Source organism: Nannospalax galili, unplaced genomic scaffold (assembly GCF_000622305.1).
Source record: "Nannospalax galili isolate Female #2095 unplaced genomic scaffold, S.galili_v1.0 scaffold2280, whole genome shotgun sequence".
NCBI lineage: Eukaryota > Metazoa > Chordata > Mammalia > Rodentia > Spalacidae > Nannospalax > Nannospalax galili.
The window spans coordinates 343,278-363,851 of record NW_008346434.1 but is presented as its reverse complement, the minus strand read 5'-3'; the positions used below and the strand labels follow the sequence as shown (position 1 = coordinate 363,851).

Sequence of the window (20,574 nt, the reverse complement as noted above, 5' to 3'; positions counted from 1 at the left end):
CTCCAGGTTCCTGCCCTGAGTTCCTACCTTGGGCTCACTGATGAACTGCGACCTGGGAGATGTAAACTGGATAAACCCTTTCCTCCCCAAGTTGGTAGTGGTCAGAGTGTTTTGTCAAAGCAATGGAGAAACAAACTAGGACAGTGTACGTGCACCACATATGTAAAATGCGCATGGAGACTAGAAAAGGGCATCATATCTCCTGGAGCTGGAATTATAGGCTGTTGTTAGCTACCATGTGGGTGCTGGGAATCAAACCCCGATCCTCTGCAAGAGCAGCCAGTGACTTAACCCCTGAGCCATCTTTCCAACTCCTTGATACATGTTCTTGATTTCTTGATTTTGTTTTTGTTGGTTGGTTTGGGGTTTTTTTGTTTGTTTGTTTGTTTGTTTGTTTCTTTTTGAAACGAGATTTCCCTGTAGCCCTAGTTGTCCTAGAACTCACTATATAGGCCAAACCATCCTGGATTTCACAGAGATCCACTCGCCTCTGCCTTCAAGTACTGGGACTCAAGGCATGTGCCATCATGCCCAGCTTGATACATATTCTTGACTAATCATGATATGGAGAAAACTTTAAGAATCACAAAAAAAGACCTGATTTTTCACATATTCAAATAAGGTATTAAATCTTAAAGGCCAGTCATAAAATTTTCCCTGAAGTAGGATAAATACAAGGAACATGGTTGGATCAGCGAAATTTTACCTTTCACCTCATTTTCGTTAACTTTTCTTCTTGCCAGTAGAGCACCAACATCCAGTCTTGGCTCCATGTCTGTGGCAAGCAGAACAATCACTCCCTGAAGAAAGTCACATCTCAATCTAAGAACCTGTGAATTTATTACTTTACATGACAAGCGGCTTCCTCAGATAAGATGACACATCTTCATCCATTTTGTGCTGTTATAACACAATACCTGAGACTGAGTCATTTATAAAGAAGAGAGATTTATTTCATGATGTTCTGGATGCTGGGAAACCCAGCGTTTAGGGACCTGCATCTGAGGAAAGGCTTTTTGTCTAGCTAGTTAGTTAGTTAGTTAGTTAGTTAGTTAGTTAGTTTATGGCTTTTCTATTTGTTTGGTTTTTTAAGACGGGCTCAAGTGATCAGGGTTGGCCTCGAGCCTGTGATCCTTCTACCTCAGCCTCAGGATTGTAGGTATCTGCAACCATGCCTGGATGTGGGAAGGAGCGTCTTGCTGTTCCTTCTCATGGCAAAATGAATAAGACCAAGAGAACACATATGCGAGTGAGGACAGTAAGCCAAAATCATCTTTGTATCAAGAACCCACTCCCTCAGTAATTAACCCAGTCTCACAAGAAGGAAGGACATTAATCCATTCATGAGGACAGAGCCCTGAAGATCTGACCACCTCTTAAGGATCTCAGTTCTTGATACTGTCCTATTTGGTATTAGCTTTCCAATGCGTTAACTGTGGGGGACACATTCAAACCACAGCATTAAGATTGAGGACCTTGAAATGAGAAGACTATCCTAGATTATACGGAGGTGGAGAAAGCAAGCTAATCTCATGAGTTCTTAGAAAGGGTAAGAAGGCAGGAGTATAGGTCAGAGGGAAACAACATGCAGGAACATAGTCCATTGTTGATGATGGTGAAGATGAGGAAGGAAATCACAAGGTGAACAGCAGCCTCTGGTGCCCAGAATGGGCCTCGGCATAAAGCCAACAAGGCCACACAAGACCTCAGTCTTGTAACTGCAAGGATCTAAATTCTGCCAACAACTCAGATGAACAAGATTCTCCCCCATGACTTCCAGAAAGGGACAACACCCCGATCTTTTTATTTTAGTCTATGGAGACCACACCAAATTTCTGACCTGTAGAACTGTAAGATAATAAACTTGTGTTACTCTACACCACCATCTTTATGGCAATTTTCTACAGTAACCATAGAAAACTAATAAAATGTATTTGCTCCCGCCTTTCTCTGTGTTTGGGGTGCCCTTTTCTCTCCCATGTTCTACCGAGCCCCACCTTAGGTAAAGCAATTCTGGCTTCACTGATCTCTATCCTGGTTTTTATTTTTGTTCCGTTTGTAGTTTTAAGTATAAATAAAACAAACGTGAGCAGTCTGTTCCATTTTCTTCATTGTCCAGCCTGGAGTTGGAACTGGGGTCTCTGAGGGCCAGCTGTGCTGTTCTTTTCACAACGGCTTTGCCGTTCTTAGAGGAAGAACTGTGAGTGATCTCAGTACGGTGATATTTGTTGCTCATCAGAGGCACTTCCAGCTCCTTGACTTTGTGAACCAGAAACTTCCAGAAGCCAGTAGGTGGCAAGTGTTTTGTTTTCTTGTCACTCCCATAACCAGCGTTGGGTGTCAGGTGGGATCGGGTCTTTGAAAGTCTCCACGTGTTGTCAGTACCAGGTTCCATCAGTTGTGCTTAATTTTGACATATCATTGTGATTGGTGCCAGATGAACTTCCTGGTCCTCTTTTTGACAACGAGAGGTCTGAGGAAAGCCATGATGCTGAGTAGGAGATGGCAACCACATTGTAGCCAGCACCAGAGAAGGAAAGGAAGGTGGAATGCAAAGGGTGAGGGGATGGACCCTATTCTGTTTTTCATTGGTATATACAATCAAGGCGGCCAGTTATTATTCACACGCACACATTCTAATTCCATAAGATGGGAAGACCTTTAAGAAAAGGGACAATATGGTCATAAGTATAACCCGTTGTAAAATGGTCACAAATCTTTCTTCCACTCTCTTGCAACTGTGACTTTGGAGACACCATCAAAAGGTATAGTTTAGAACTGGAGAGATGGCTCAACAGTTAAGAGCTTATATTGCTCTTGCAAAGAACCTAAGTTCAGTTCCCAGTACCCAGGCCAGGCAATTCATGACTACCTGTAAACTCCAGCTCCAAAGGATCCAATGCTGCAGATATCTGCACACGTGTGCATACACACACATATACATAATTTAAAACATCTTTTTTGTTGAAGATGTAATTTATTCCTCTATCCCTTGACAATGGTTTCACTGTGTGATTTACCTTGGCCAGTGTGTATTAGTAAATGTAACAAAACCTGGACCACCATTGTGTGAATGAGCCTGGGCTAGCTCAGCCACTCAAGTGCAAGTCTAGCAAAACATGAGGCAAATGTGTGGCCATGGCCACCAGTTGACTGCAGACTCATGAGTAGATTCATCTGAGAATAGCAGAAAAATCATCCATCCAAACAGCTAACTCATAGAACAATGAACTAGTCCCTGTTTGTTACCTTAAGTCGTGTTTGGGGATAGTTTATTAACCAGCGAAAGTCAACTTACACATAACTCAAAGCTCTGAGCTGTTGCCAAACAATCTTTGATGACACGGAGGATAATAATGATAATTATGACAATGACAATTACAACAATGATAATTACAACATGATAATGATAATATATTCATGCTCATTCCTGGTACGACAAGATTGATTGCACTGTTTAAATGGGCTAATGCCAAGAAATTTCAGTGCTTGTGCTTAATGGTCAACCTTGGTTTCCAACTTGACTGGATCTAGAATCAACTAAAAGGCAAGCTGATAGGCACTCCTGGGTGGAAGTCAAGTTCAGGGGCCAGGAATGGAGGGTCATGAGGAGTGAGGGAGATTAAACAAGATTCATGGGGCCTCTGGCAAATGAGACCACAGGATAAAAGTGCATGTGCCTATGGTCCCAAAGACTTTTTATGAGAAATCATACAAACGTGGATTCTTGCCAAAACTAATTCTATGACAGATTTTGAATCTCTGGACATCTGGTTTCAGTCATTTTCTGCTGACACATAACCCCCTCTTCCTTCATGTCTAATGTTAGCCATCTTGGTATATATATATATATATATATATATATATATATATATGGCCTATAGGTTAATTTGTGTCCCCAGATGTCCTTCTGTGTGGTTCCATCCACTGGAGCCTGGTTAACCTACCAAGAGTCCCATCCTTGAAAGACACTGTCTCCTCTCAGCAGCCATCAGTTTCCAAAAGTTCCTTAGGTTCAGCTAGGATTTTGGCTGGGATTTCTTATCCACTTCCCCCATGACTATGCTGGGATTTTGTCTGGTTTGAACTTGCATGGGACTTTATGCTGTCACTATTGCTGTGAGTTCATATGAGTAACCAACTAGCTGTCTAGAAAATTCTGTTTCCTTGTGGACATCAACCACCTCTGGCTCTTAGAATCTTTCTGCCCCCTCTTCCTGAGCCTCAGGAGACTAAATTTTAACATAAGAGTCCTATTCAGGGATAAGCACTCTACAGCCTCTTGTTCTCTGCACATTGGCCAGTTGTGGGTTTCTGTGTTAATCACCATCTGCTGCATAAAGAAACTTCTCTGATGAGAGTTATGAGGTACATTAATTATGGATGAAACAATTTAGGAATCAGTTTAATATAATTATTTAGTAGAAAACTAGTGCTGAGCTCTCCCCTATATTCTGTGACCTGTCTAGCCTCATGTACCTAAGCCTGATATCAATGTCAGATATGGGCTCCACTCTATGAGCTTAAATTCAATTATAGACTAATTGGTTACTCCCATAGTATTTGTGCCACTATTGCACCAGTGGATATATTTTGCCAGCCAGTTTTAGTTCATAGGATTCACAGCTGAGTAAGGTCCATGCCCTCCTTTCTAGAAGCATATATACCACCTTCCAGCACTATGAACACTAAAGAGATTCTCTTGATCAGATTATTCAAAGTGGGAAGACCCACCCTGAAAGTGGGTGTGGCTCTCCAGTGGCAGTGCAGATGAAAAGGAGATGGAAGGAGGGAGCATTGCTTTTGCCCTCTTGTCTTTACTCTGTCAGCAAGTCCATCTATCCTGCTGCTGCTATTGCATTCCTTCACTGGTATTAGAACCAGTTTCTTCGACTTCCAAAGCAGACTGAAGACCAGCAGCCCTCCAAGAGTCCTCAAGGCTTCAGTGCCAGACTGCTGAGATATGCAGCCTTGTGAACTGAGCAACTATTAGATTCTCAGCTTCTTCAGTGCAAGACAGCCATTGTTGGACTACCCAAACGGTATTGTGTAAGCAAATCTAGTAAGTCCCCTTTGAAAAGTTATTCATTCTATCAGTTCTGCCTGACTAAATACAGTGCTTATAAATTTAGGAATTTCATTTTTTTTGTTCAAGTAAACTGGAAAGGACAGACTCTGAAGGTTTTAGGCATGTGTATAACAGGCTGCATTACTGACCTAAAACAAATCCAAAGCAGATTTGTGCCAAGCTTTTTTATTAGTAGCTTTAGTATATCAATCTACCCTTCATTATGTCAAAACACTGGGAGGAGCCAAGCTGTCACTGTTCTATGCCAGTTCTGAACACACAAGTAAGTAGACTGTGGTTGAGATCTGTTTGAGACTTTGCTACATGCAAAAAAAAAAAAATCAGCCAAGAACAACATTCATGAAAGGTAGAGTTCCCACAGAGGCTGATCATAACTTGTTTTTCATCCAAATAGTCTTCCCTGAAATCTGTTCCAGTCCCACAAAATCAATAAAAATTTCCCTTAGAAAAGTTAAGTGGGTCCAGCTAGTCCACTAGGTCTCAATATTTAGCCTGAGAAAAAAAAATTAAGTAACATATGCTTTTTTCAGTGTATATTTAAACAACAGAAATGCTTGGGAATGAAGTGGTACCAAAAAGAAGGAGATTGAAGTGACCAAAAGGGAGATTGAAGTGACTAAAAATGTGTCCCTGTGCCTGAGGAGGAACATCCCTTGTCATGAAGGCTTGCTTCTCTTTTGGCTGGTGAGGGTAAGGTATATACCAAGCACATCCCTGTGGCACACCAACTAAAAGTATGTCAGGCCCAGAGCAAGAAAGACTTTGTCACCTCCATGCAGAAGAGCTATTATATAATCATAGAAATCAGCCTTGAAAGGCATCTCAGAGTTAATATGAGGAAGCTTCCCATGTGATGCGCACTCCCTTTCCTGAGTTAATCCTCCACCTCAACTTGAATTCCTCAGGTGTTGGGAAAGTCATAATCTCCGGAGACAGCCCAGACTATTTTGAGTACTTATAATTGAGATAAAGTTTTTTTCTCTCATATTAAGCTGAAATCTATCTCCCACCCACTGAGCCAAATCCTGTTTCTAGCACCTGACACTCAATGTTTGCTTGAACTTCTGCAGTTTGACACCATGTTTACAGGCCTTGGCTTTGGGGTCAGAGGGACTTGAGTTTAACAGTCAGCAATTTCCCTTATCAGTGATCCTGGAGAAAAAAAAATCCTCAACCATGAAACTGAAATCATAGCTGTCTTGTTGTATCATTTTTTATTGGATTTTTTTTTTGTTTTTGAGGCAGGGTCCCATTATGTAGGCCAGGCTGACCTAGAACTCACTACATAGACTGAGCTAGATTTGAACTTGCAGTGATCCTCCTGCTAGGATCCTCCTGAGTGCTAGGATTCTAAGCATGTGCCACCATGCCTGGTTTTAATACCTGCCTTTTATGGTTGTGAAAAGAGGTATAATTATTATTATTACTATTATTTTTTATATTTGACAATCTTTCCCATATTTAAAAATAACATTAATTTTTTTCAATTTAGTCATTTTTCTCCAATTGATTATCTCCTTTTTTCATCATGCTTCATAACATGACTAAAATATATCCTGGACCATGCTCACTTTGCTGCTCAACTTTGCACTTAGGGTCTTGATGAAATGACACCTGGTCCAAGCTGCCTGATACAGTTGGCAGTTAACTTGTGGTCAGAAACTAAGAACTTTCCTCTCCCTAACACAGCTGGAAGGACACACATTCCTGTGGCTCATCAGAGTGGCTTTACGATGGGCCTGCCTGATTCTGGTCTAGAACAACAAGAAATGTACTTGGAAAGGAGAATATCATTTTCTCACTTGTCTGGCTTCCCAAGGAAAGGATTTTTGCCAGACTTTCCTGGCCTCTTGCCCCATCTTTTAGACTACCATTTGGAGTGAAATGAGTTGCCTGGCAACTAGATAGGCAAAGCTACCTGGTCAAGCTTCTCTGTGGGATGGTGCTCATTTAACAAGATCTTGAGTAAAAGAGATGTGGTCTCTGTTACTCTTTCTCTCCGCCTAGACCAAGGAAAGTTACTCAGCCCATGTGTTCTCAGTTAGACTGATAGGAGAAGTATAGTGAACCTACCTTAGCACTTGGATTAAGTTGCTTCTTCCAACTTCAATGTTATCAGTGACAGGGGTGATAGTTTGGTTTACCACTTGCGAATGTTCTGTTCTCATCTGCCACATGATTGAAAACCTAGACACTAAAACGAAGGTCATTCATTGAGCAACTCTGGGCCCCAACCACCCCAAGTATAATGGGGAAACAGTTCCCCTGCAGGGACACAGAGGTGGGAAGCAGCTGGTTCTGTTCTTGCCCTCATCCTGCTCCATCCTGGCAGCAACTTTCACCACCAGACAGACACAGCTGAGAGAGGGATGGGAGTAGACAGGATCCTAGTGGGTTGTGCTTTTTACATGTTTTACCTGTTCAGACTCAAAGGCAAAGTAAGAGGGTTTAGAGGAGATTCTGTTCTAAGCGACAGATTTTTAACAAATGTCTTCTAGACACTGGAACCTGTCACTTTAACCTGCAGTTCAGTTACAAGTTCTGAGAAAAAGATAAAAGCCTATCAAGAAGGTAGAAAGCAGCACACTGACAAATCGTAAGTCAGAAAAAGGAGGAAGGGGAGTAAATGGGTTCAGCAAGACGCGAAGGGTGGTGATCTTTGGAAAGTGGAGCTACAAATGACATCACTTCTTTCATGCTCTTAAATTTTACAAATTTCCTATGAAAACACATTTCTCCAGATAAAAACAATATTATATTTTAAAGAACAAAAAACTTTTAGCGACTGGGAAGATGACCCACCAGTAAAAGTGCTGCTCTGCAAGCCTGACAACTTAATTTCCATCCCTGGAACCCACTTAAAAAGCCAGATGATGTAGTGCACATCCCAGATCTCTTATGGGGAGATGAGAGGTAAAGGAGAATCATCCAGAAGCTCTCGGGCCAGCCAGCCAGCCTGGAGTACGTTGTACAAGGGTGACCCTTCCTCAGCAAGGTAGGAGGAGAGAACCAACTCCCAAAAACTGTCCTTGACTTCCACACTCATGCTGTGGCATGACATGCCCAATCTCTGAATCTCTGTCTGTCTTTGTGTCTCTGTTTCTCTCTCTCTCTCTCTCTCTCTCTCTCTCTCTCTCACACACACACACACACACACACATACACACACACTAAGTTTAAAAGAAAACTTTGGAAAGGTAAACTTTGTAGTAGTAGAGAATCCTGCCATGCCATACCAACAATGCACAAAACAGTCATTCGGCTAAAAGCAGAGTGTCTGAGCAGTGCCATACAAAGAATGCCACATACCTTTCTGCTCTTAAAAAACAGGAAAATGTAGGTACAGCTACAACTCAGTGGTTAAGAGCACTTGTTACTCTTGCAGAAGAACAGAGTTTGGTCCCCAGCATTAGTACTAGGTGGCTCACACCCATTTGTAATTCCAGCTCCAGGGGATCTGATGCCCTCTTCTGGCTTCTGCAGGCATACGTACTCACATGCACAAACCCACGCTCACACACACACATATACATATAATTTAAAATTAAAATATTTTAAAGATAAAAATCAATCTTTAAAAAATGGAAAAATGGAAACTGAGCCTATTATGTACCAGAAAAAGGTTTACAGCTTCAAGCACTTTCTTCAAGCACAGAGCAAAGCATCAACCTGGATGGTCTCTACCACTTCTTCAGAGCTGCCAACATGTGAACTGACAAGGAAGGCACAGGCATGCCACGGTTAATTCTCCCAGGGGTCTGGCATTGATTAGCAATAATTAGGCTTTTACAAATAAAAAACACACAATTTTTCAATATAAGGCTCTCAGAAATAATTGACACTTTGAGCAATTTGGCCTTGAATTTAAAACAGTAATTAGGACTGAAATATCTTATTGTCACTTTAGTCCTGTGAACAGAGTTTGGATGTGCTACAAATATACACCTTCTTCAAATGACAACATGTGACTTGTACATCTGCCTCATAATGCCATACTTTGTTACTCTGGGATAGCCTTTGGCAAAATATGAACTGAGAGCTAGGATTTATTCCTGAGTCTGTTTTGTTCAAAGAAAGATAAACATGCAGGGTAGAGAGGAGCAATCTTTCTTTCTTTAAAAACTACTGCCATTATAATGACACATATTGAAGATGCCATGAGGAAGCTTTAGATACGTTGTATCTAACCTAAAAAATTAACAATTTGAAAATTACTGCTATCAGCTTTGAATGTATATTAAATATATAATGTGTTTCAGACAACTGGCTACAAAAAATAAAAGTATTTTCCCTTTGCAAAAGAGATGAAAAATAAATGGGTTTTTTTCCTTTCCTATCTAGCTTTGAAGACCACACTACACACATACACACGTTAGAAAAGAAAGACAAAAGGAATATGTGAGGATAACACTGTGTGTGAATTCTGTGGAGGAAGAGCTCAAGGCTGGAGCAGAGGGGCTTTGATGAGGATGTAGAAAGTGAATGAGCCTTCCAAGAAACAGAAGGAAGGAGGGAAAGAAGGAAGGGAAGGAGGGACAGAGGGACAGAGGAAGGGAGGGAAGGACAGAGGGAGGGAGGGAAGGCAAGAGAGGAGGGAGGGAGACAGGGGGAGGGAGAGACGGAGGGAGGGAGGGAACAAGCAATGAAAAGAAAACCCCAGTAAAGCCCTTGAGTGAGCTAAGGATGATAGAGAGCTGGGCCGTGTTTAGAAGTTAGTGTGCACACCAACTGAGCTATAGCAAAGGATGTTAGTGGGGCAGAGGGCTTTGGGGAACTAGGGAACGGTCACACCATGATGGAGATTTCACACTTCATTTAAAGTTCTGACTTTATCCTCATTGTGGTAGCTACAGTCTCATGCTCTGGAGTCAGACCAAGCTTCGAACCCAGTATCTGCATTTAATTAACCTTGTGGGATCACAGGCTTTGGCTATATTTCTTTCTCTTCCTTTCTTCAGTCTTTCTTTTTCTTTTTATTGTTTATTTAGCTTTGGCTACACTTTTCAAAGTATTCGTGATTATGAAAACTTCAAAGATGCACAAAAGGAGAGAGAATTGTGCAGGGCATCCTTTGTACCCATTGCTGACCTCCAACAGCCATACACATTCAGCCTCTGCTTCAGCTGCAGAGCTTGGCCATCCCTTAACAGATGCTGGTGCCTGGGACACACGAGTTCCCTGCCGAAGACCCGGAGACCATTCTTAGGCCATGCTCTGGCTCCTGAACGTGGAGGATCCCAGAGGTGGCAAAGTGGCTGAGACAGAAATTTAGGCAGATCTTGGACCTGTGGCCAGTACACAATGCATGAGGTTCCTCAAGATAGCAAAAGGATGGGCATGGGGAAGAAAGGGTCCCTCGTCCCTACAGATCAAGAGCCCAATCTGGAGTGGACTCCTTCCCCACAACCCATAAACATTTAAGACAAGCCTTGAAAGGAAGGGACAATGTGATTTTTCTCAATGTTCCTGTGTGTATACATGCTCATGCGTGTGCAAATATGAGTTCACATGTATGTGTGTATATGTGAAAGCCAAAGGCTGATATCAAGTGTCTTCCTCAGTTGCGCCTCACCTGATTTTTTGAGATAAGGTATCTCACTGAAACCTGGAGTTCACTGATCAACTAAACTGACTGGTCAGCAAGCCCCGGGGATCCACCTTTCTCTGCTTTCCCAGCACTGGGATTACAGGTATGCCTGGTCATGCCTGGCTTTAACATGGATGCTGGAGAATTGAAGTCAGGTCCTCACACTTGTGTAGCAAGCACTTTAGTGACTGAGCCATCTCCCCAGCCCTTCGGTGTTCTTAGATGTATGTTCACCATGGATGTCCTTTGTCAAGTCAACCGCTAAGGCTGCTGAAGAGCTGAGTAAGCGTTTTGTCTGAACCCCTGGGCAACGGACTAAACATGACACAAGAAACACCAAAGGCAGCTAGTTCCAAACAGACCAACTTTCTTTTGACAAGAAGTTTATCAGAGAGTTAAATGAAGCCCCTTACTTCTTGCTGCTTTCTCTGCTGCACACCATCCACACTGGGTCCCTCTTAGAAGAACAACACCCCATTGTGAACATAATTCTGAGAAAAAGGGAAATTTTCCTGACTTGGAACTCCCCTTGTAGAGTACTGAACAAGCTCCAGGGGTTAAAACCTCTGCACAAAACGGAAGTCTTGTTTTTTCATACACTTCATTTTGCAAGGAGAAATGTGCTAGGAGTAAAACCTATTCCAAGAATTCAGTAGTTCAAACACATGGAGAAAGAGGGAGCATTTTATATGTCTAAACAGGCATGCATATAAAGAAAAAAATACAAAAAAAAGCTAATTAGGGCCACCCAAGATAGCAATTAGGACTTTTTTTTCAATTCCTGAGTGGATAATACGTGATTTCATTTAAATAAGAACACAATCTCCATTAACTTAATTTGTCAAAACAGCAACTCTAGCACTCACAGCCAATGCCCTCGTAAGGCATTTCAGATGCATCGCTGCTACCTTAAAATTAAAAGGGAATTGTTTCTGTGGAGTTAATTACTAGTAAATTAATTGAAAGTAGATCTCTCACAGGGCATGAGGCCAGCAGCAGTTCTCTGTGCTAAGCAGAAACAGGCCAAGATATCGGGTCCACACTTTCAAAGTTGTGTATGTATGTGTAGAGAATTTCAGGGACAGAGGGGAAACTGTTTGCATCACCCACAATGAAAAACGGGGATAGAGGCCTAATGGGAAGAGATTTAGAAAGGTGTCCCCCTGCATCCCAAAATCCCCAGCTCTCTATACGCAGCTACCTGTTCCACAGTGGTTACAGAAAAGAAATCATACATATTTCTTTTCCAACATTGGTGTATGGATCTTAATTGTATAATGCAGAAATCATTTTAGAAACTGAAAATAAAATTACAGTCAGTACAAAGAAGTCAATTTTTCTCACTAGTGCTTTGGAGCAGGGGATCTTTTGGTACTGTGTCCTCAAGTCAGAGACAGAGAGAAGAAATCAAGAAACAGAAGCAAAAGACTCAGAAGGCTCGTTGTCTAAGCTTTAATTAAATATCCGAATCAAGGGAACGGGAACAGATGAGACCTTCGTAAGAGAGAAACGGCGCATGCACAACGGCAGTAGGTTAATAACATGACTTCGGATTTATCATTAGTGACAAACATTCATTTTATTTTGTTTTACTACAAAAACATCAGTTTCCTGTGACTCCCATAATTATTCAAATGCCCAAGTACTCCATTTTTCCTGGTCCAAGAGCACAGCAAAGCAAGCTGACTTTGCTCCTGGATTACACAGTTAATTGAGGCTATTTGGTCCCAGGTTTGATGAAGCTAGAAGACTAAGCTATGTCTGTTCTTTTCCTCCCATTTTAATTTTATAAGGTGATTTCACATGGTCTTCTACATTGCAAATGCTTCTAAACAGATTCAGGAAGTCAAAGATGAAAATGGCAAACCTCAAATAATACCTGTGAGAACAGAGTCCCATTTGGAATTTTATATATAACTGAGTTTATTATGCCGCCTTCAAAAGACATGATATTAATGCTAAACATCATGGTAATATATATGAACAACATCAAAACAGTGTTACTTCCTAACGTGTGGCTTGTTCAGACCCTAAAAGAGCACAGATGGCTTTGCAGAGCCAAACCATATTACTTATGCCTCCTGACAGATCATTCTGTTTGCAAGATAAAGTCCCAGATGGGAGTTTTCTCAGAAATTAGGTCAAGACAAAAAGAACTCTAGATAGCCACAGGTGTCTCTTGTCTCTTTTCAAATAATTAAAGGCCATTTCTTCTGATGACCAGAAGTAAAATGTCCTTGTCTAATGGGTATTGCTTTAGTATACCACGTGCCCAGTAAGTTCTAGCATCTAGGAGCATGCAACAGCAGCTAACATTAGCTATGCAATTATGGTATTAGTGTTTAATAATATCATGTGCATTGAAATATTTTAAAGAGAAAACAGGACTTTTTCTCCTTAGCAACCATTATAGTACAGAATGTTCAAAGCTGCGATCACACTCAGAAGGCAAATAAATTGGTTACAAATGTGGGTAGCAACAATGTGCATGCTTTAGAGACTGGTCCCTAAAATAGATAATCCCCTTCTTTGTTTTCAAAATTCCATTTCTGGCTTCAGACCATCCATCAACAAACTGAAAGTTTTTCATGTTAACACTCGATGCTAGTTTTCCATCTTAGAAGTGCATTAAAAGGAGTGTAAAATAATAAATTTGGTTTTTCTCGCTGGCTAAGATTCTATCTCATTCAAAAAATGACTTGATTTAAAAAAACCCTTTTAAGAATAAAGGGCTTGAGGTCTCAATGGTAACTCACACCGGTGTGAACACCTGTGGTTTCGCTCTTCCGGTTTAATATACAAAGACTAAACTGTAACAGAAGGAAATGTGATTAAAATACTGTACACATCGTTCCTTCGTCAATAGTATTTCCTTTGGTTCATGCACACTCACACTCAAGGCGCTTCTTATGTGACACGATGGAGGTTGGAAAGGTTATATGTTATGAAAGCTCTTTTTCAAAAGCAAACTTGAAATAAATTGACTGGTCCTTTTAAAATGCCAGTTTACAAGTTCTTGTAGTCCCGGTGTCTGGACTTAAGGGTGTCTCTAAAACACAGAAACAGAGTAAAAGTCGGCTGGCTGCACACAATGACTTTGGGAGTCCATTTAAGGGAAGACCTTGGTTCAGGTATTGCACTGGGGAGGAAGGTGGAGTCTTCCTCGCGTGGCGTCTTCCCCGGGGCAGGAGATAGCTTACAAGGGGAGGAGGCGATGGTGGCAGGTGGCACTGGAGGCCCGGAGCCTCGGCTCCCTCGGGCCCGGCCAGGTAGGTTACCAGTGCTGGCCCGCCGCGCGGGTGCCCAGCTGCGCCTGAGACATGGCCGGCACCGCGGTGGCGGCCGCGGCCGCAGCAGCCGCATCGCCGACCCCGGGCAGGACGGATCGCACGGACCGGCGGAACTCCTCGTTCCTCCACGTGTAGAGCAGCGGATTGAGCGCAGACAGCGCGCAGCACAGGAGCCAGCTGGCCGCCTGCACGCCCCAGGGAACCGGCAGCGAGAAGCCGCTGGCCAGGCTCACCCACACCAGCGGCTGCGTGGCCAGCAGGAAGACGCAGCAGAGCAGCAGCACCGACAGGCCGCTCAGACGCCGCTGCGCCCTGCGCGGCTGCAGCGCGGCGGGCAGAGGCTGGGCCTGCGCGGGATGCGCGGCGCCTCCCGGGCCCTGGGCGTGCGGGGCGGCGGGGAAGGCGGCGGCGGCGGCGGCGCAACCGGGCAGCTGGTGCAGCAGGTGGAAGTTGAGCACGCTGACCCGCTTGACGCTGACGCGCACGCGGCGCACGATGCCCAGGTAGCAATGCAGCAGCAGCGCCGTCTGGGCCAGCAGCGCGCCCGCCGCCAGCAGCGCGGGGTAGTGGACCTGCGGGGGCACCGCTCCGGGTCTGGGTGCCCAGGGCGGGAGCAGCAGCACCAGCCCCAGGGCGAGCGCCCAGGACAGCGCCAGCATGCCGGCCGTGTGGCGCCGCTGGTACAGCACCTGGTAGGTGGCGGGCGCCCTGGTGATGAGCAGGTAGCGGTTCAGGGCCACGAGGCAGTGAGACAGGAGGGACACTGTGAGCCCGAGGCCCAGCAGCCCGCCCCGGAGCAGGCGGTAGCTGCCCCCGCCGCCGTCCCAGTCCCCGGGGGGCTCCGCGGTGCCAGACGGCAGGAGCCCCAGCACCGCCTCCTGCGGCATCCAGAGGGCGCAGACACTGAGGTCCGCCGCGCAGCCGTTCACTATGAAGGCGTTGCTGGTGGTCTGCAGCTTGCGGAAGGACGACACCAGATAGATGACCATGCCGTTGGCCAGCGTGCCCCCGATGGCCAGACCCGAGTACAGGAGAGACACCGGGATGCGACGGCCCGCCCACGACTCTTCTTCCTCGCACAGCAGTAGCAGCGATCCCCCGGTCGTGGTGGAGGTGGACGCGGAGGAGGAGTTGGTCATTCTGGCCAACTCTTCACACCTCGCGCCCTAGCGTCGGCTTCTTGCAATGCGGCCCATCCTGGCACTTGCCTGTTGGGAGGGTAAAGACACCCCGTCAGCCCTCTGCTAGCGACACACAAAAGGCTGAAGCTGTATAATGGGCTGGGGGAGGGGAAGAGAAGGAGCTGGAGAACGGGGGTGGCAGATGACAGGTGCCTGCCTCGGAAATGTCTCCGGTGCCAGGGAAGGGCCGCTAGACACTCAGCAGGCACCAGGAAAGCTCTAAGGCCAGAGAAATGCCAAAATCAGTTTACACACACACACACACACACACACACACACACACACACACACACACACACACACGAATGTTGCTAACCGGAGCCCCCTACTTACTATGCGAATGCAGAGATATCCCAGGTGGGAAAAATGCCAAGGGGAAAGAGTGGAAGGTACCTTGCTTTGGGGCTGGTCCTTAGGTGGTGATAGCCGAGCAAGGGATGCCAGGAAATACCTCCTCGGCAACAACATCTGTAGTCCAGAAATCAACAGGAGAAACTGAGCTGGGATCCAATCCAGGAACAAGTACCTTGCTTCTCCCAAGCAGCATCCACGCACATGGTCCCAGGCAGGAACCACCAGCTGCTGAGAGTCTCCTCAGCTGGCAGCAGGGTTGGAGAAAGTAAAGTGACGGGCTGCAAGCCAGGCGGGTGGGCAGGCAAGCAGGCAGCAGCAAGGATGCTGGGCTTCAAAAGCTGAGCTGGAGAGGAGCGCACCCTGTGCTCAGAAGCAAGAGTGCAGAGTGCGGGCTGATGTGGCGAACCCACTTGGAGCACTCTTCTGCTCAGTTACCCATCACCCCGGAAAAAGGCAGCCTTTCCATGCTGGTCATGAATTATTCAACAGCTTCTAACTTGTAAAAGGGAGAAAAATATCTTGCTCAGAGAGTCCTGCAGTGAGCAAGTTCCTCCTGTCTTTTCGCTCTGTTCCAGTCACCTTATTTTCCATTCTGTCTCATTTTTCTTTCCTTCCTTTTTTCTCCTCTTTTCAGAGTTAAGAGTAAAATTTCAGCCCAGTTTGATGTATCCTGGAGACAAGATTTTTCTCGGCGATAAATACACACCCAGTACTTAGACAGGTCTCTTTGTTCCCACATTTTCAGGGAGAATTATTTTATATTCCAATTGAGATTGATTCCCCTCCCTCTTTGGCACAGTGGGATCTGGGTAATTAGCCACAGAAGATCTGTGAGCCTCCGTTTAAATAACACATTTCAGGAGGGAGTTCTCATCACTAGACACCTCTCCAAGTTTGGCTTATGTTCAGTAATGAAAGGGCTGGAGGGTAAAAACTGCAGTGATCAGAAGACAAAGTCTACATCTAGAAAGTGGAACATCACTTACCAATAAAAAGAAATCATCTGTGAAGACATGAAGCAAACAAATGCTTATTACTGAGTGAGAGAGGCCTCTAAAAGGGCTGTACAATCGTAACTTAGTACATTCTGGGAAAAGTAAAACTCTGGAGATAGTAAAAATAAGTGTTTTTCTCCCTGTCATTAATTGATAAGTGTAACTCAATAGGGAATTTGGTAATATGCATAAGAGAAAATGCTATCTGGAGTTTCGGGACACCTGGGTTTTAAGTAGAGCATCCATCGGTTAGCCTTGTACAGGACTGTTCTCACCTTGTCAAGTAAGAACTGTCCTCTCAAAATGTCAAAGGCCCTTTCAGTCCAAACTTTCTCCAGATCCCTGTTCATAAATTTAACCACTCCCCTTCCTCATCCTGCCACTTGGCACAGACCTCCTGTGTGTATGATGGAGTGCTACCCCAGGGGCATATGTCAGGAGTCCTTCCCAACCATCCTTGAGTATTTCAGGAGGAAAATCAGAATACATCTCCCCTACTTTTTGCTTTCAAAAAATGATTTTTTAAAAGTGATATTAATTTACGACTGTTAAGAACAGTGATGAAGTTAATAACAAGCACAGCCTGATGGTTGTAACCAGGTCAGCCTGAATTTCACTGGAAATTGCTGGAAGAACAAATGAAAGCAGAGAAGCAGTGATTTGCTAGTACTGGACTGAAGGTTCAGACAGCCGGTCTGTTGACACTGCGGACCATTTGTTGTCTTTTTCTGTCTTCATTTGTCTGTATTAAAGTCTTGAGTACATCAAGCACAGTGGGGCTACAGGAGATTCCTCTACCAGTTATGGTTATAGAAAAAAGTTATCTTGCATTACCTTAGTCAAAAAGGACTTCTGCATTGAATTCCAAATCTTGAGTTCCTGCCACCACTCCATCCATGTGTTATCTGTAAGAACAAGCAAGGTCCCATCTGAGGGACTCTGTCTTGTGAAGACATTTGTATTGCCAAGGCCATACCTCCTTCTGCTCCAGCCTGATGAACCAAACTTTTGTATGGTTTTTCATTTAGTTTCATTTCTGTTTTGAATTACTGAAATTAAATAATATAGGCTAGGGATGGTTTTCTTATCCCCAGTACAACAGTGCCTAGTACATGGTAGATACTTCATAAATTCTTATTGATTTAATAAATGGGTGCCATTGTAAATGATTTCACTTAGTTTTTTTCCATAATGAAACATCGTGTAAGTTTTTTTTTTAATGAGTATCTCTTTCTTGCTGCCTCCAGCAGGAGCTTACTCAATCTATCACCCCTTTTTAGTATATCTTTAGTCTCTCCTCTCCACAAGTTGCACCCCTGTAGCCTTGCAAAGATGTGAATATCACCACAACCTAAGGAAAAAAATCTCCTGAGTTTCAGCTCCTTCTCAGGTGGCTACGCACAGCTTAAAGGAAAGTGCTTGCATCCACCTCCTACTTTTCTCCTTTTTCTCCCACTGTATAGCCTCCCAGCAGCCTTTAGTTCTCACTTTGGCCATGGTCAACAGCAACCCCTAATTGGTAAACACGGGGACTCTCCCCCCTCGCACACCCCTTCTCCAGCCATTCTCTCTAGGCTCCTCTTGTTTTTCCTCTGCTCCTTTAGGCTCTCCTACAATACTCTAAATGCCATGGGTCCCTTAATTAGCGCCCCTAGATGCTCGGTAGGTCCTTTATTTTATCACACTCTTGTCCTCCTAATTAGCACAGTCCTGTTCCAGGCTCCCATTCTTGTCTACAAGCCACCCACACATTCTTCTCTACCACCCTTACTTCCAACCAGACATACTAGCTGAACTCCAGCCTCATCCTGCTTTTTGTTCTATGGCCATTGCTCTCCTTGGTACTGTTCCCCTATTATTTCTAAGAATTCGCCAAAAAGAGAACATTTGTTGTAGTTTTCTGATACGCTGCCTTAAAATTAGGAACATTGCTGTCTAATCCTGGGAAGAGACTTTGTATGAAAAAATGCTTTTTCCTCTATTAATATAATGTGTTACACTTTTTATCTCTTTATATTATGTGTTTGATATAGTCATATTGTAATTTTTATGTGTTTATTACCCTGTACTTTTTTGTTATCCAGGTTATGATAAAATTGTAACTTCAAAGGTAGTTTTTTTCTTTATCTACAAAACTTTTCACAGATTTTTGTGGAATCATATATATATAAACTGTTAAACTTGTCACTTTCTTTGATATTTTGATAATTTTAATCTCTCTTAAAGTTATTGGTCTATTTGAGTACCAACATTTTTCTAGGAGATTTTTCTTATATACATTTTCCTATAAGATTACTGCCTTTCTACTTCCATTGACATTTTATCATTATATTGTACACATTTTAAGTGTAAGCTTCTCTTGTGCATGTGTATGTACACCTGTTCGTGTGTATCTGCATGCACATGTGTGTGCATAGAGAGAGAGGCCAGAGGTTGTTGTCAGCTGTCTACCTCAATTTTCTCCACCTTACTTTTTGAGACAAGGTCTGTCACTGAATTTGGAGTTCACCAATTCAGCTAGACTGAGTGGCTAGCAAGCCCCAAGAACCCTCCTGTCTCTACCTCTCCACACTAGGATTACTGGTGCACACCGCTGCACCTACCTTTGTACATGGGTACTGGGGACCAAACTCAGGTCTTCATGCTTGCAATGTAAGCACTCTCCCCATTCTACTATAGGTTTCTTATGATGTATTATAAAAGGAAGTGTAGTAAAAATAGAATGCATCTCTACCTATTCATCTACCTATTTACCCAAACCCATAATGAATACACTCAGAAAAATTTACTCAGCTCCCTATTATGTTCTAGGAATTGAAAGTATAAAGATAAGTAAGAGCCATTCCTTGCCCCAAGTGAAATCAGTCTAGAGTGGCAGACACATAAATAAGGTAAATCCGTCATAAGACAATGTACTAAATATTTTATGAAGCCATAAAGAAGTTGGTATGGGAACATACACACACACACACACACACACACACACACACACACACACACTCATTCATTCAAAGTTTCAATGTGCCTAGACATCAGGAAATTCTTTGTGTAAAAAAGACAAAGACAATTGAGCTGAATTCAGAGAGTTGAGCTCTTAGAACTCCACTAATAGCCTTGCCTATCATCATACTGCTCCTGGAGTTGGGATCTTGCCTAAGCATAAGCATACAACCTTTCCACTTTTATTTCATAAATTGGACAAAGCTGTAAAGAGGGTAGAGAGCATCCCTTTAGGTGAGTAGAAAAAGTGGGGATTATCCACTTCAAATACAGCATGTGTCACAAAAGAAGAGAGTCCACAATATCTGAAGAGCACAGCAGATATAGAGATTAGCTTTGCAGAAAGGGAGGATACAGTAAGTCAGCTTCCTGGAGATGGGATGGAGCTTAGCTTTGGAAGGGCACCTAGAGACAGAATATTCCAGTTATAAGTCTAAAAAGGGGAGGCATTAAAGATCCTGGTACCATGGGGTTGGAGAGATGACTCAGCGGTTAGAGCACCGGCTGCTCTTGCAGAGGACCTGGATTCAATCCCAAGCACCCACATGATGGCTAACAACCATCCCTAACTCTAGTTCCAGGGGACTCTGATGTCCTCTTCTGACCTCCTCAGGCATTGCACAACTCAGATGGGGTATACTTACATACATGCAGGCAATACACTAATACACATAAAATAAAAATAATTAATAAAAATTTTAAAAGATACTGCTATCCTTCTAAGGTCTTCTGCAAAGTAACCTATTCTTTAATGAAAAACAAAACAAAACAAAAAAACAAACAACAACAACAAAAATACCCTCAAAAATCCCAGTAATAGCAAAAGAGGAATAGTAACCATCATTGAATTTCACAGACCTTGATTTTTCCAGAAGCTTCTTCATCTTGAGGCTCATGGCTTTGAAACATGATAAAGCGAACCTATCCACAACAGTATGAATGAAGAGCAAACTTGTTCATCTTTCCTCTGTTGAATATGGGCCACATTTCTGCCTTGAATGTATTTCTCTGGATTGACTAAATACAGCTTCTACTAAATGCTGGTTGGAGAAAGAAGACTAAACAGAGTTATAAAATC

At 43.4% G+C, this 20,574-nt stretch overlaps 1 protein-coding gene and 1 pseudogene across 1 annotated transcript; both read right to left on the bottom strand.

Annotated features, from left to right (window-relative positions):
• Nucleotides 1-2,041: 2,041 nt before the first annotated feature.
• Nucleotides 2,042-2,487, bottom strand: LOC115071992 (annotated as a pseudogene).
• A 9,631-nt stretch (nucleotides 2,488-12,118) lies between these two features.
• Nucleotides 12,119-18,557, bottom strand: Gpr88 (G protein-coupled receptor 88). Its single transcript, XM_008842807.2, has 2 exons — nucleotides 15,541-18,557; nucleotides 12,119-15,174 (listed from the first exon to the last, which is right to left on the bottom strand). Exon 2 carries the CDS (start codon nucleotides 15,103-15,105, stop codon nucleotides 13,951-13,953), a length of 1,155 nt encoding a protein of 384 aa, XP_008841029.1. The 5' UTR covers nucleotides 15,106-15,174; nucleotides 15,541-18,557; the 3' UTR covers nucleotides 12,119-13,950.
• Nucleotides 18,558-20,574: the final 2,017 nt, after the last annotated feature.